General features: G+C 40.9%; 1 protein-coding gene across 23 annotated transcripts in view; it reads right to left on the bottom strand.

The window, feature by feature from the left end:
* The window catches only part of RBFOX2 (RNA binding fox-1 homolog 2), a 263,261-nt gene that overhangs the window by 73,403 nt on the left and 173,696 nt on the right, over window positions 1-16,162 (bottom strand). Inside the window, exon 1 of one of the 23 annotated variants that reach the window (XM_032836567.1) lies at window positions 15,806-15,995. The exons of the other annotated variants lie outside the window; for them this stretch is intronic. Coding sequence (XP_032692458.1) covers window positions 15,806-15,832 — 27 coding nt within the window. The 5' untranslated portion in view covers window positions 15,833-15,995. Of the gene's footprint in view, window positions 1-15,805; window positions 15,996-16,162 lie in introns of those variants that run through there. 23 annotated transcript variants of the gene reach the window in all.

Consider the following 16,162-nt stretch of genomic DNA (forward strand, 5'->3'; position numbering starts at 1 on the left):
TTAGCAGGTTAAGGTTTTGTCTTGGTCTTTGCTAAGATGACTGAGGAGACCATCTGTCTTACCTCTTGTATTTTCCATCTTTGTGTCTTAACGCTCAACATTTTGGGAGGTACCTTCAATTCTATTTTCTATTTGTCTGAGGCACATTTTCTTTTGACAATCACATTCTTGATCTCTAATCCTCTTGTACATTGTCAAATTGCTCCTTTCCATTACACCCCACTATCGTTTTATGAATGTATTATCTTCTTGAACTGGACTTTAGCTGGAATGCTGCTTTAAAATTTCCTCTATCCCTTGGACTGCCTGTTTCCTTGAGGGTCAACTTTTCTTTCTGTTCCTACTGGTCTCTTTCATACTGAAAGTTCCTCTCATATGGCTAATGGTCTTCATGCACTAATTATCCAGGTGATAAGGACTTGATTAGTGGGTGTGGGTTTTCTCTGCTATTGTATAAGTAAACCTGTTTTCCAATTAGCTCTCTCCCTAGAATTAAAATTTCTAACTGGGAACTCAGTGTAAGACCAAAAAAAAAAAGAGCATGTCAACCAGCAGGATTCATTTTGGTGTAAGCTGCTAGGGAAGTGTGGAATGATCTCCTCCCCAAATATAAGACTGAAGGACGGGTTGCCAATACCTAATAGGAAAAGAATTAAATTAAATTTCCCCAAGCATTTTGATCTACTTCTTTAGAGCCAAACCATCTGGCGTCTTTGTTTTTCCTTTTTTTTTTTATGCTGGAGAAAGGGGACAGCCCAATACTTTGCTGGCCATTTCCATTGGGAAATCACTGGAGATGCCGAACAGGTCAGTTATCCCCACATGATACACACGGAATCCCTGCTGTTCGCTCTTCCTCCTTCACTCCTGCTCTGAGTCCAGAGCCTCTCTGGGGTTCCTGCTGGGCAGACTGGCTTCCATAGCTCTAGCAGCCTCCTTGTCCTCATTGTTAGGCCTCAGTTTCCACTCCATGTACCCATCAGTTGGTTCCCATTTGCTTTAGTTTTTCCAGAAATTTGTTTAACTCTCTTGTTCATTAGTAATACCACTTTTCACCCTTTTCTCGTTGCTGTTACTGGTTTAGTTCTTTCTATGCGTTCATATTTTCAGTGGGGTCTCACAAAGAGATACAGACTACGAAAGTACCCCGTAACTTGACCCAGAAGTCATGATTTATTTTCTGCGAAAGATTTCAACCACGAGGAAGCTATAGAATTCAGGTTCCTTTTTAATTTTGTGAAAGGACATGGGTTCGTGAATTTCACTGTTTCTTTAAAATAACCCTTTAAGAACACCAAGATTCATTAAAAGCGAACTAGATAAGCTTCAAGGAAAACAAAAAGTATGCAATTCCTCAAAGAGACCTTGTACTTATGTTTTTGTAAATTAGATGCATTTGGATCACAGGAAATAAAGCAACTCAGGGAATATCAGCACTAAATGCATACTATAAGTCACAGTCCAAACATCACCTACAAGCTTACTCAGCACTATGTGATAAATCCTGATAAATACAGAACACTTTCACGGGTCTAATCACTCTCAGAAAACAAAGCAAAAACAAAACAAAACAAAACAAAAAACCCCCAAATCAAGTATTTACCGATTAGAATGCCTAATTCTTCACCTCCTACCTCCTTCACAGAACATGGGATCTGGCCAAGGTCAGATGGCAGTCTGAAAGGGAGAAAAACACTCCCCAAAACCTTTCTGATCTCTAGCACCTGGATCAATAAGGCATGCCATAGACTCTGACCCTTTAGTCAGGAATGGAATGGCCATGAAATATAAACGAGTGGCTGCAATATTTAATCCTTTGTCACGGCGAGACAAATAAACCCAATGAAGGAATTAGAACCCTATGCTGGAAAAGTTCACCCAAAAAGCGATTTTGAGTAAGCTATTACACTAAAACAGGAAAACCTGTCCCAGAGTAAGAGAGAATATTCAACTTAAGAAAGCAAGCATGCAGGAAACGCAGAATGGAGGGAGATCCAAAATCAGTTCCTAAGAGCACCGAAAAGAAGCTGTCTAACCTTCAGTGGTTGCTTAGTAACAAAACACTTCTCAGACTTCACTCTACAATTCTTTCCACGTCAAACCAAATGAGCCAAAACAAAAACAAAAAATCTTCAAGCATCTTTAAAAAACAAATAAACAAACAGAAAAAACAAAGGGCATATCTATTTCTTCTTCCTACTTACCATCTTCCTTCCCTATAACTAAGTTATCATTATCCCATCAACCGGCCTAGCTAGCTTCATTCAAGAATAATTTTTCAGCAAAGAATGCCCAAAATACAGGAGTTGAACTTTTTACTCATTCTAGGATTTTCCCTTTGAGGAATGAGGAGCATAAAGACTTGGTATTTTAGCCTTTACAGACTAAACAACTTTTGTTAAAGGTCTGAACTTCTCAGGAGGATGTTCTGACAGCAGAAAGAACACCAGACAGGGACTATGTAAAAATGAATTCCAGGGGTGCCTGTGTGGCTCGGTGGGTTAAGTTAAATAAAGCCTCTGCCTTCCGCTCTGGTCATGGTCTCAGGGTCCTAGGATAGAGCTCTGCTCAGCAGGAAGCCTGCTTCCCCCGCGCTCCCCCCCACCGCCCCGCCTCTCTGCCTACTTGTGATCTCTGTCAAATAAATAAATATAATCTTTAAAAAAATAAAAAAATAAAAATGAATTCTAGTTCCAGTTCTGCCATTACTTTGCCATATGACCTTGGACAATTCACTTCCCCTTGGGATCCACATCCTGACTCCGTAAAATAAAGTTCACTTTAGTTCTAAGAATCATTGATTCTGTGATAAAGAAGCCCTACCCAAGGGGCAGAATGCACTAAAAAAGAAGAAACATTAAGTGTATTACCATGCGAAACTAAGTATTTTCTTTGTAACAGAGAGAGTCAACGAAGTGCCATTAAGTAGTTTATCTGCTCCCAGGCCCAAAGTGGCTAAGAGCTACTGTAAGGAGCTAATACCTTGATTTCTCTCTTATACTGAACAAATGCTCCCACATGATTACTAAACCATCAAACCGCAAAACCTTTGTGCTGAGATAAAATTTCAGGAAGTTAATGCTTGTATAGAATTGTCAAATTGATCAATTCTGCACTTTCCTATACGTACCTAAGGCTCCAAGAAAATAGGCAGACATTTCTCAAGGTTTTGGCTAAGGATGAGTCAGAGATTTTTCTAATGTAAAGAAAAAGTTAGGGGCGCTTGTCTGGCTCAGTCAGTGGAGCATATGACTCTTGATCTTGGGGCTATGAATTCAAGCCCCACTCTGGGTGCAGAGATTACATGAAAAAATAAAATCTTTTTTAAAAAGTTAAATATTAAGGGCCTATATTCATATTATACTTTATACAGTGGCTATCATCAAAAAAGGGGTACAAATAGCATAAACTTTGGAGTAAAATAAACCTCAGGCTCTGCCATGTGTGTGACTCTGGAGAAGTCATTTAATCTCTCAATGCCTTAATACTTTTATCTGTAAAACTAGAGAGAGGATGGCGATCTAATGGGGTATCTCTAAGAATTAACTGACAACATGTATACGAAATTCTTCATTTCTGGCTTTAAAAAAAACACAGGGGCGCCTGGGTGGTTTAGTCGGTTGGACGTTCCACTCTTGGTTCCAGCTCAGGTCATGATCTCAGGGTCCTGAGATCCAGCCCCCAATCTGGCTCCATCCTGGGCATTACGCCTGCTTAAGATTCTCTCTCTCCCTCTGCCCCTCCCCCCCTAAACAAGCAAGCAAACAAAAAACCACACATGGTACAGATAATAACCACTATCTGCGGAGGAAGATGACAAAGGGAAAGAGAATACAGTCCACAGGTTGAGACCTAACAGATGAGCTCTAACCTTGAAGATCTTCATGCTCTTTTTCAAATAAACAGTTACATCAACATAAACAGGGGGAAAGCAACCACATTCTTCTTACTAAAGGTTTTATATAAAAACACAGGTGAAGTGAAATTAACTCGAACGCAGCACAGACATTCCCAGCTTCTCAAAAACCTCCTGGTTCCTCAAGAGAGAAGACTTGAAAGCATATACGTGGGTGAACTCTTGCTTTGCTGCTCTGCTAGCAAATGACTGACAACCATGTCACCGGAAATCAAGAGCACTGTAAGCAAGGCCATCTACCTTCTTTAGTTTATACAACGTGTATAGTTCCCCATGCCCTCTTCCTGCTGAAATTTCTAGAGAACCTGAAAACCAGTGAAAAAAGCAATGGCTAAAAGTCTAACTACTGCTTTACTGAGGGTTTCTAAAGTTCCACACGTTTTAGAACAATGATCATCATCTCCACAGTCCAGAGTATCCTATTTTCTACACTAAATGAACAAATGGTACGTTGACTTTTCTCCCTCCCTATTCTGCAGGAATTGCAGTTAACAGATAATACACAGGAGAAAAAAATATTTTTCCCTTTCCACAATAGGCCACAAAGCAAGCTAAACTATAAAAACATAGAAACCCTACTTCTCCTATGATCTTGACCATATATTTTTTGTTAAAGAACTATTTTTACCTTTAAGTAAGTCAGTCCTAGACACCCTCTGAAACTATTCTACCTCTGAATCTCATTCGGTACTCAAGAATTTGTTCCAGATTCATGTAAACATCTTGCATCTCTCACTCTCTCTCTCTCTCTCTCTCTCACACACACACACACACACACACACACACACCCTTTCCTCTCACCCAAGGCCACTGCTAAACTTCCCAAACTAATTCTCTCCTCATCTGAACTTATAATGGTAGTTTACTGCCATCATATTCATGGAATTTACCATGTTCCGCCTTTTATTTCAACTATTAATACCTATATGTATTCTCCAATACTCCTGGGATTTACTGTTCAAATGAGCTTTCATTCATAAATTAGGAATATAATAAATGAGGTACCACTCAGTTTTCATTTAAAAATAAGTGGTCTCACTTCTGCTTCCAATCAAGATGGAGTAACAAGAACCGGACTTATCTTGCTGTCTCAAAACAAAACAAAACAAAACAAAACAAATATGGAACAACAGCACCCAAGACACTGTATGGCCGGCAAAAGACACTGATCCATGAGACAGGAAAAAACAAGGTGAGCTTTGTAACTGCCCAGCTTACTGCCTGAAGGAAGCTTCCAGGCTGTGGGATGGACAGAGGGAGGCCAAGTCAGCTAGAGCTCCCAGGGCCGAGTGCCACAGCACAGAGAGAGAATACTGAAGAGGTACAGAGGGCTGTCCTCAAATATTCAGTTAAGTCATGACCACTGCACGCGTGTGAAGAGCTACCTGAGGCTGGAGAAATGACCACCTAAAGGAGTGGGAGGGAATAATGCCAGGAGGTCACACAGTGCCCAGAATAGAGCTTGCTCCCAAAGATGAGCGTGGACAAGCTGGTAATTTAAGAAACGCCAGGTAGAGACTAAGAGTCTTGCACCTCAACAGTGAAGAAAAATTAAGCAGAAACTGAACACAGCTCTGGACCCTTCCAAAAAAACTTAAAACAAGACCTGAAAGGAGCAAACCATTTCTAAGAAACTCAGCTGTGTTGCAGACAATGCTCAAGGATATATGTAAAATGTATAGAGAGATAGATAAAAAGATATATATCCAGCTTCCAACAAGGTAAAAAAAAAAAAACAAAACAAAACTCAGTGTCTGGCACCCAATCAAAAATTACCAGGCATGCAAACAAGCAGAAAAATACAATCCATAATGATGAGAAAAATCAATAGGAACTGATCTAGAACTAATACAGATGTTTGACTTAGCAGACAAGAATATTAAAACATTTGTATTTCACACACTCAAGGAAAATTGTATGTAAAAGAAAAATTGAGCATGTTAAAGAGACATGGAAAAAAAAATATATATATACATCAAATTCCAGAGACAAGAACTGTAATGTCTGAGATTAAAAACCAACCAACCAACCATACACTGGCTTGGATTAATGGCATTAGACGTTTCAGAAGAAAAAAGCACACTTGGTAATACCATAAAAGAAACTATCCAAAAGGAAATACACAGAGAGAAAAAGACTATAAAACAATGAATAGTGAGCCTTGAAGACGACATGGAATGGTCATGGTCTAATATGCATCTGTACTGACAGCTTTTCAAAAGGAATATGCAAAGAATCTAACTCTTGGTCATCTTGAGTAGAAGGAAAAAAAAGAGCAGGAGACGGTAGTACTTATAAGCATGTTTAATATACTTACAAGGTTTGGCCAAACCCTAAAATTTCATTGTCACCTTCCCATGTTTCTTTGCCCTTCCCACTGGCTGGGGCCAGGCTCTTCTTTCCTTTTCCTGGCTTCCCTGGAGACTGGAGCTACTATGCCACTTACCTGCATGCTATCTTCTGGATACATGCTGCCTTCCACTAGAACATCTACAGAAGATCTGTGTATTCCCCCAAAAACTGTTTGTTCCCCCAAATCCTCCTTCTAGCTAAATAAAGCATCCATTTCTAAAATGACACTTATATTTTAGTTATTTACTGATTTAAGTAATAAGCACTAGGATGTGTGTGATTACCCAATTTAACTCTCTCATTTTTCATTTCAAAAGAAAACCCTGTTAATGAATTAAAAAGTTAAAATTCATTAATTCAATTACTTTGTAATTTTAACTTTTTGAACCAGACACAATAATGAACACTGGCGGTATAGTCATAATCCTGAAAGAAACCAGTGTGGTGGGTAAAAACAGATCAATACACTCACAACTACAACGCTGCATAGTATGGGCTAAGACAGCAACACATACACAATGCCAAAGAAGCACAAAAAAGGGACAAGCCTATGAGACAGGGCAAGCTTTCTGAAAGAGGCGAAGTCTAAGCTGCACATTTAAAGCAAGAAATTAACCATGTTGGAGAGAAAGGTATTCTGGTTCAAAGCAATAGTACATGAAAAACTATGAAAAACAGGAAGGTATAAAATATTACATATTCAAGGGGGCGCCTGGGTGGTTCAGTGGTTAAAGCCTCTGCCTTCGGCTCAGGTCATGATCCCAGGGTCCTGGGATCGAGCCTCACATCGGGCTCTCTGCTTAGCAAGGAGCCTGCCTCCTCCTCCTCTCTCTCTCTGCCTGCCTCTCTGCCTACTTGTGATCTGTCTGTCAAATAAATAAAAATCTTTGAAAAAAAATATTACATATTCAGGGACTGCAAATGGCTCAGATTTGGGGGTAGAATGGAAGGAAACAGGAAGAGAAAAAGGGGGAAGAATTTTGATATTTTCTGGAGGGAAAAGAGAGAGCAAGTCAAGGGTTTCACTCTAACAGGGCCCCAAGATGACATGCCAAAACTGCTAGGAACTGGGTCCCCGCCCCTGTCATCAAGCTGTACGAGAAAACCTTCCCACTATTAGTAAAGGAAGGAGGACCCGCATCCCTCTAAGTCAGGGATTGGCAAACCATGGCTCTGGTCTAAAGGCGGCCCACCACCCATTTTTGTACAATCTAAATGCCAAGCATGGTTTTTATATTTTTAAATAGCTAAAAAAAAAATTCAAAAGAAGAATATTTTGTGACACATGGATATTATATGAAATTCAAATTTCAGTGTCCATAAATAAAGTTTTACTGGAACATGGCCACGCTCATTCATTTATGTATCGTCTATGACTTCTTTTATGTTTCAACAGCAGAGCTGAATAGTTGTGACAGAAACACCATGGCCCGCAAAACTGAAAATATTTACTATCCAGACATTAGCAGAGAGTTTGTGGACTCTGATCTTTAAAAAAAATCTCATCTTCTTCACTTATGTATCAGTTCGTCTCTTCAGAACTTTCCACAAGTAATCTCGACATCAATATTAGATTAAAATATTGTTCTGTTATTTATGACATAAAAGCATTATTTTATAATTTCATAAAATAATTACTGATTTCCATTTTCATATTTTCTAGTTAAATATTCCTTTATACATGAAATATCAAATTCTGATTGCAGAACTTTATCCTGTGATTCTGAAAGAATCAAATGTCATTAGTTATACGATTTCAAGTCACATTTTTAAAAACTGCATTTCCTTTTGTTTATAGCAAGACTGGCCATACTTATTTCCCGAGCCTTAATTAAATAAGAAATATCATTCTAATGTTCTGAAACTGATAGTGCTTTGAAAGAACTCATGAGGCACGATGAAAAGAATATACCAAAGGAAGGGAATCTAAGAGTGTTTCTATGCTATGTGATTTATAATAAGTATTATTACATCAGAATATTTTTCAAGGGTTGAAGGCATCTTTTGGTTGTGTTTTACCTCTATTCTCAACAGAAAAACCAGATCGTGTTTTACTGTCGTTACCAAGTGGAAGCATCTTATACTTCCTAATTTTGTCTTTTCAACGTATTTCGATACAATTTCAACATCTCAAGGGAAGTTATCATATTTACTTTTGCTGACCTTGCTGAACTGAACAGCTGACAGCCTGCGTAGCTTTACAACGGAGAAGAAAATTAATATTCTACCTAAGAGATCCCCTCATTTTTAATTTGAGAGGCAGGGTGGGGGGTCGTGGGTGTTAGGGAGGGAAAAAATGAAACAAGGTGGGACCAGGGAGGCAGACAAACCATAAGAGACTCTTAATCTCAGGAAATAAACTGAGGGTTGCTGGGGGTGTGGGGGGTGGGTAGGGATAGGGTGGCCGGGTGAAGGACATTGGGGAAGGTATGTGCTATGGTGAGTGCTATGAATTGTATAAGACTGACGAGTCACAGACCTATACCCCTGAAGCAAATAATACATTATGTGTTAATTTAAAAAAAAAGAGATCCCCTCATTTTTGAAGTTATAAATTGCTGATAACACTACATGATTGATAAGCTATGAAAGCTGAATGAAGTCAAAACACATCAGAAAACAAAATTTATAATAAAGATGATCCTTGACACTCATAATTGATATTTCACCTAGTAATTAGATGTAAATGGTAAATCATTCACAGAAATTGAAGCAATCAGTCCAAGACAGTCAAGTCTCTGGAAACCGTATGTTTTCTACCTGTGAGGACTGATGCAAGGAAGTAAGTAAGTACAAAAAGGACAGAAGATGAAAGGGAACACTTAGCAGTTATCTTCACATATTTAGCTTTCATGAAGAAGAGAGATTAAATCTCTCTGTGGGACTCTGGATGAGAGAATGAGGTGAGGTGAGAAAACCCTAATGAAAATAGCCTGCTGTAAGGAAAACTCTTCTACCTTTTAATGGCCAACAATGGAACTATTTATCTCATGAGGCTGCTAGTATAATGGAAGAGTATGCAAAGGCAGAATTAAACAGATTTCAAGTTTGAAACCTATCTCTGTGTCTAGGGCCACCCAAGTGCCTGACCTCTCAAATCTCAAAGTCTAATATATGGTAAAAATACCACCTATCTCAAAAAGAGATTAAGATGCCTGGGGGGCTCAGTCACTTAAGCTTCTGCCTTAGGCTCAGATCTTGGGGTCCTGGGATGGAGCCCCCCCCCCAATCGCATCGGGCTCCCTGCTTAGCAGGGCGTCTGCTTGTCCCTCTCCCTCTGACCCTCCCCCTGCTCCCTCTGTTTCTGTACCTCTCTCAAATAAATAAAATCTTTTTTTTTTTTTAAAAAGAGAGATTGACAAGTGATGTATGATGTGACCATAATAATGATTACGTATGTAAATTATGTATATTATTGTACATGTAAGGTATGCGTTGTACGTATGTTATTGCAAGTACATCTGACCCCTGAACAATGTGGGGGTTGGGGTGCCAACCCTGCCTCTGCCCCCACATTGTCCAAAATCTGCATATAACTTTTGACTCTCCAAAAACTTTACTAGTAAGTAGTCTACTGTTGACAGAGCCTTACCATTAACAGTCAGTTAACCCAAATAGTGTGTGTTATATGTACTATGTACTGTATTCTTACAATAAAGTAAGCTAGAGAAAAGAAAATGTTATTAGGAAAACCATAAGACAGAGAAATACATTTACAATACTGTACTTATCGAAAAAAAAAAAAATCCATGCAAGTGGGGGTGTGCTGTCCAAACCCGTGTTGTTCGAGTGTCAACTATATTCCATCAAAGCCTAGAATAAGTCAGAGATGGAAATTCCAGAAGTAAATCTGAGAGTCTCAACGAAATTAATTCATTCACACATTCAACGAACAGGTACTGAATACATAATACCTATCAGAGGCACTGGGGTACCCCTGTTAAGAGTGTGGGTTCCCAAGCCAGTATATGCATATGAATCCCCACATCTCTTAGCAGCTGTATAAACTTGGGCAAGTAACCTAACCATGTGATGTCTAGGTTTCCTCTTCTATACCAAGGGGAGAATGACAGGGTTGTGGAGAGGAGTTCAATGAGCTAATGTAGACAAAGTGGTAGGCATGGTACCTGACAGTATCACATCCTGTATTTCAGGATTAGCTGATTAGCTGTATTCTGACCATATTATGACTACCCACCAGATGCAGAGTATGCCACAGACTGCTGAAGAGGTCCCTGACCTCGAAGGGCTTACAGTCTTTGTAGGAGTTGGGTGGCACAGAAAATAAACAATCAAGCATACCTATAACAAGTAATAATAAGCTAAAATCAGTGTTAAGAGAAGAAAAAGCAGCATATGGGGATCGGGAAGTTCAGCTGAGATGGGCTGGTCAGGGGCGTGCCCTCCCATGAGAAGCCTGTGGTTATCTGGGTGAAGAGCATTTCAGGCTGAGAAAAAACAAACAAACAAACAAACAAACAAAACAGAAGGAAAGGCCCGGGGCAGGAGGATAGAGGTGTGTTAAGAGATGAGCAGAGAGGCCAGCATCAATGGAGTGAAATAAAGGGAAGAGGAAAAGAGAAGTCTGGGGAGGCAGGCAGGTTCTTGACCACACCGAGCCTCAGAGACCAGAGTAAGGACACCGGATTTTATCCTGAGTCTGCAGGGAAACCACCGGGAAGGTTTAATGCACAGGAGTGACAAAATCAGACTTGCACTTTAAATATTCACTCTGTCCATGACCTCTAATGAATTATCTGGCTCTAAGGTTTCCCGAATGTCATCATTCGAACAGAATCAGAGGCGCACTGAAGCACCCGGGCGGCGGCAACACTGCAGCATGGCGGACAGGCTCAGGGCTTCTGACTGCTTAGGCTGGACGCCGAGCACCGAAGCCCAGGCATAAAGCTGCTGCATTCAAAACCGCAGAGCATTTACAGCAGGGACGTGTCCCATTTGGGTTTGTTGGATTTCAGAGACCAAGCGTGGTGAAGGAAGTTTAAAAGAAAGACTGGACAGTGGTTCTGGAATGGTGAAACAGAGCAAAGGATTATGGCTCCAGAATGACATGCCTTGGGACACCAGCAATGTCAGGTTTCGGAGAGGAACCAGAACACCAGAAAGAGGCCGCTTGGCAGAGGGGCGGTAGCAGCTCCGTGACTGATTCCTGGTGACGACCCAAGTGTCATCTAGAGATGCCCAAGAAACAACCCAAGGTAAGGAGTTACACAAAGAGATGTTAAAATGTGGCTGTCCACAAGCCAGAAGTCAAAAGAGGGATGAAACTGTTTTCACATGGCCATCTGAGTGGATACGAGTTTGGAAATTTTCAGGCAAGAACGGACAACTAGAGGAACAAAACCAGGCCTTTAAACCATGCGCCGCCATGGGGAGAGATGAAGTGTTCTTTACCTTGCCACAGGGAGATGTCCTCCAGGACCACACAAACTTGAATAGTGGATTATCCAACACTAAGCTCACTGAGTCTCAACTGCAAAACTAAGGAGAAAGGTGAAGTTAAAAAAAAAAGAGAAAGGGGCCAAAGAGGTGTGTGTTTGGGTGGCAGGGGTGTGAGCACAAGGATGACCGGGAAGAAAAATCATCTAGCAAGTCAAAACTGCTCAGATTTAATCACATTTATGCAATTCTGGGTATGTTTTCAGGAAAGCTTAGTAATTGTTGGCATAGCAATCTTTTTCAAGAGTCCATCTTAGCTCTGGCAAAGCAATGGTTAGAACTGAAGATATGGAGCAGTGTAGAAGAATTCCGAAAGAAACCAAATCTCTGGAAAAAATGAGGCTTTTTTTGGTTCATTGTAAAGGAACATAAATTAGCCTCCAAGCCACAATCTGCAGCTAGCCCCAACTTCCCAGCGTCCTGCACAGCCCATAGGAAGGGGAAAGTGTGCCAAAGCAAACAGCGGGGCCGGAGCTCTGTGGATGAGGGGTGGGATGAGGTTCGGGTGGGCCGGGCTGGCAACGGAAGGGACTCACTTTAAGCACTGCCACAAAATGGAGACTAAATAATCACGAGCACTTTCAAAATCCACAGAAGATGGGCTATGCTTAAGCTAGATCACAGAACTGATTCCCCTACTCCAACTCGTTCCAAAAAAACAAACACAGAGAGGAAAGGGGAGAAAATGAAACAAAGCAAAACATACCTGCTCTGTTCTCTGTCTTTAATTAAAGCAGAAAATACCCTCCCTCTTCTTTTCTCCCAACCACCCTGGAACAGAATAGCGAACCGGCGGCGGCTCAGGTGAAAGACTTCAGCCTTCCAGCTACAAAGAGGGGAGATAGCAGACAATGGAACTGGTGATTCATTACAGAAGAATACACTCCCGAGCCGGCCTGCTGCCACATGGGCTCACTGCACTATTTAAAGGAACAGCAACCCCCTTTCCAGCCTCCCTTTTTCTTAACACCTTCCCTCCTCTCGGTCCTGATGGAAAACAGATTTTGAAGAAAATGCCAGCAAAGCACTGAGCTGTCCAAGAAAGGGAGGGCTTTGTGTTCCACAGAAACTGGCAGTCTTACACTATAGGAGTACAAAAATTTTCTTTCACATCCACACTGTGAGATCTTTTCCTCTCTGCCCGGTATACTTTCCTTCCAACAACAAACAGTTTAACGGAGTCTGAGTCTGGCGAAACACTTTTTTATTAACTGAAGTCATTTGCAATTTTGTTTTCCTAAATTTACACAGATTAACAAGAATGACTTCTCTTTCCTTCCTTTTATTCTGCGTTGTTTTCATAGACGTGAAGAGATGCGGTAATTTCATTCACATACTCAGAAATAACAGAGTATCTCAGTGAAATACTCCTATGACATTTACATGAACAATGGATACACCTAAAGTTGTATCTTAAAAAGTCACAGGAGCGTGTCTGTCTACTATATTAGAGTTTTGTGATTAAATTGTCTTTTTTTTTTTAAACAAAACACTGCTTAGCTATTGTAAATGACAGAGCAGTTTGCTAATTACCCCCAAAACTGGCCTCATAAAACTAGAGCCGATAAGATAATAAGGCACAACTACTGATACAGGTCTAATATTGTCATCCACTGAAAGCCCTTCGCCCTTCTTCCATCAAAGTGAGCAATTAATTTAAAATAAAGGGATACAGAAATGTCAAGATCTAATATGCAGAGAACCTAGGTGATAAAATGATAAAAACATATCTAAATACCTTTCTTAATATACTAAAGTCAAGACCCTAGACACCATAATTAACCATTTCACTGTGATAATTGAATCCTGAACAGCACAGACATTTTATATTCGGAAAGTTTATCTGACAGATCATTATCAAATATTGGGATTAGATGTCTGGCTTGAAAAACTAAAACCAAAAACAAATAAAAAAAACCCCAAAACCTTGTAAGGACAAATTAAAAAGATCTGGCCCATCTGGTTATTTCCTTTCTTCTTTTTTTTTTTTTAAAGATTACTAGCAACCACGTGTGTTACATTACACAGAAAGAATACACACCAAAATAAAATATGCTGACATACATACTAAAAATCCACAAATCTCATACTCTCTACTTGCCTGTTACAGAGATTTGGGATGGGCAACAAGGAGCAACTTCCTTCTCAGCATCCAGCACATCCTGAGACAATCACAGTGATTCTAATTTACCTCTTAGAATTCTTAACCACCAAGCAATCAATCCTTCTTTCCAGTTCTTATTTCTCTCTTCTGCTTCGCTAAGACAACCGTTTTCTTAAATACTAATTACTCAGACTGCACTAAAGCGTGCATGAGCGTAAGCATTCGAACTTGTGCTTAGACATGCTCACCCAGCTCCTCCAGAAATGAAGGGCACATGTTCCAGGAGGCCACAGAAACCCTCTGATTAGAAAAAGCACTAGTTTAGAGAACTCTTTCACTGATTTTAAAATATATATAATGAAAAGTCAAGTAGTTGGAAAGCCCTCAGTAATAGCTGAGAAAGAAGAGAGCGGTCGCCCTGTAATAGTGCCAGTTAATGAAAATTGAATGAGGGCTCCAAGGTTAAGAAGTATCATTTCCCAAGCAACAAAGAGAATCCAGAAATAGGTCTTCTCTTTTATGGAAATTTTTAAAAAGTAAAGCAATATTTCTAAAGAGCTAATTAGGCTAACAACAAAGGGATAAGAACTGGGAGAAAAAATATGTCAAAGATTTCTCCCCTTTCCAAAAGAGGAGGGTTTCTTGATCATCTCCAAACTCAGATCTGGTGAAAAATCACTTTGGAAAGATATATTCTTCGGAACTTCGTTTCCCTCTAGGTCACGTTGGCAGAATCTCCCTAATGCTTTCCCTCTTTCCAAACAGCACTGCAGGGCATTATATAACATTTAACGGAACAGTGTTCCTGCTCCGAAAACGATGCCTCTATCCAGATAGCTAGCCGACTCTCTCGCCCTCCGGTGGTGACTCGGAGAGGAAAAGAGAAGAGAGAATACCCCCCCACCCCAAAAAAGGGCAAACTCCTTAAAAGGAAAGCACTGTCCAGAGATGAAATTTCCCTACAGAGCATAAAAGCCTGGAGTGACACTGATCCTAAGTCTGAGCCTAAAGGACAGGAACGCTCACCCTAGCAAATTATTTCACTGATCAATTGCAGTCTCGTCATTCCCTCTCCACATATGCGTAAATAAAAGAGGGTAAAAGGAACATACAGAGGGTGCCAACGAGAAAAAGAGTATGGCCAGGAAGGAACCGTGGAAGAGTATTCACGTTTTCATTTGTCAGGAATGACTTGCTAAAATGCAGATTAGATATTGCCTGGCATAACCAGAGACAGGCAGAGAGAGAGAGATCTTCCATTTCCTACTCCCTCTCCTTCAAATGCCTTTTACTGCCCCTGTGATTGTCATTTATGCATTCAGATTTGTTCTCCTGAGTCTCACAGAGGGGCTCTACCTGCCTCTGCTACACCTGGATTTTCCCATGGTTCCTACCGAAAACATGCTTTGCCAGTAACAAAGCCATGAAAACGAAGCCTATTTTTCTAGCCTTCATTTTTAATAAGCCATTTACGGCGAAGGCAGCAGAACGGCAATTCCATAGCCAATCCTGAGAAACTACAGTGGATCAGGAATCAGATTTCCCTAGAACACAAATTCTTCTGCAATTCTTAAAAGGAAGTCAATCCTTTTCCCCTCTTTTTTGGCAGTCTGTTAAGAATCTCTTCCTACCTCTGCAGTCTCTCTCCCTCCCTCTTCTCAGAACCAAGACAAAGAGGTAGACAAATCCCCACAGGGTCTTTCCTGAGCTACAGCTGCACAGTACAGGAAACAGGAATCTGCTACGGAGCTGAGGGAGGGGGAGAGAGAAAAGGATATGGATACATCTCTCTCTCACTCTCACACACACACACACAGCAGACACAGACTAACACTTTTCAGTTGGTAACAATAAATCTGGCCTTCTCTGAGAAGACAATCATTATTAAAACTCTGCCTACTATGCCTGACCCCCAGGTCTTTATTTAGATCGCAGAAACCCAGCAAAGAGGCACGCCGAGGAAACACAAATCTTACCTGAGTGACCATTTTCTTTTCCTCCATAAACCAAACGGCACAGAGGATGAGCCCTTCAGGGCGGTCGTGCTGGGGCGCACCTCCACAGCTCCCCCCCACCCCCCCCACGCCAGCTATTTCAGGGCGGGCAACTGATTTCCTTTTACCCCGTTCCCCTTCCTTTTCTTTCTAGCGTTTCTTCCTTTCTTTTCTCTTCCTCTCTGGCAGCCTCTCCCCCTCCTTCTCTCTCCAGCTCCCTCCCATATCTCAGGCAGATGGCTGAAGGAAGCCCCACCCCTGAATGCCTAAGGTAATTAATCAGAGTGGAGCCCCACCTCTTCCTCCTCCCCCCACCCCTCCCGGCAGGCTGACATCTCC

Source organism: Lontra canadensis, unplaced genomic scaffold, assembly GCF_010015895.1.
Source record: "Lontra canadensis isolate GAN:19392208 unplaced genomic scaffold, GSC_riverotter_1.0 scaffold93, whole genome shotgun sequence".
In the NCBI taxonomy this organism is placed as follows: Eukaryota; Metazoa; Chordata; class Mammalia; order Carnivora; family Mustelidae; genus Lontra; species Lontra canadensis.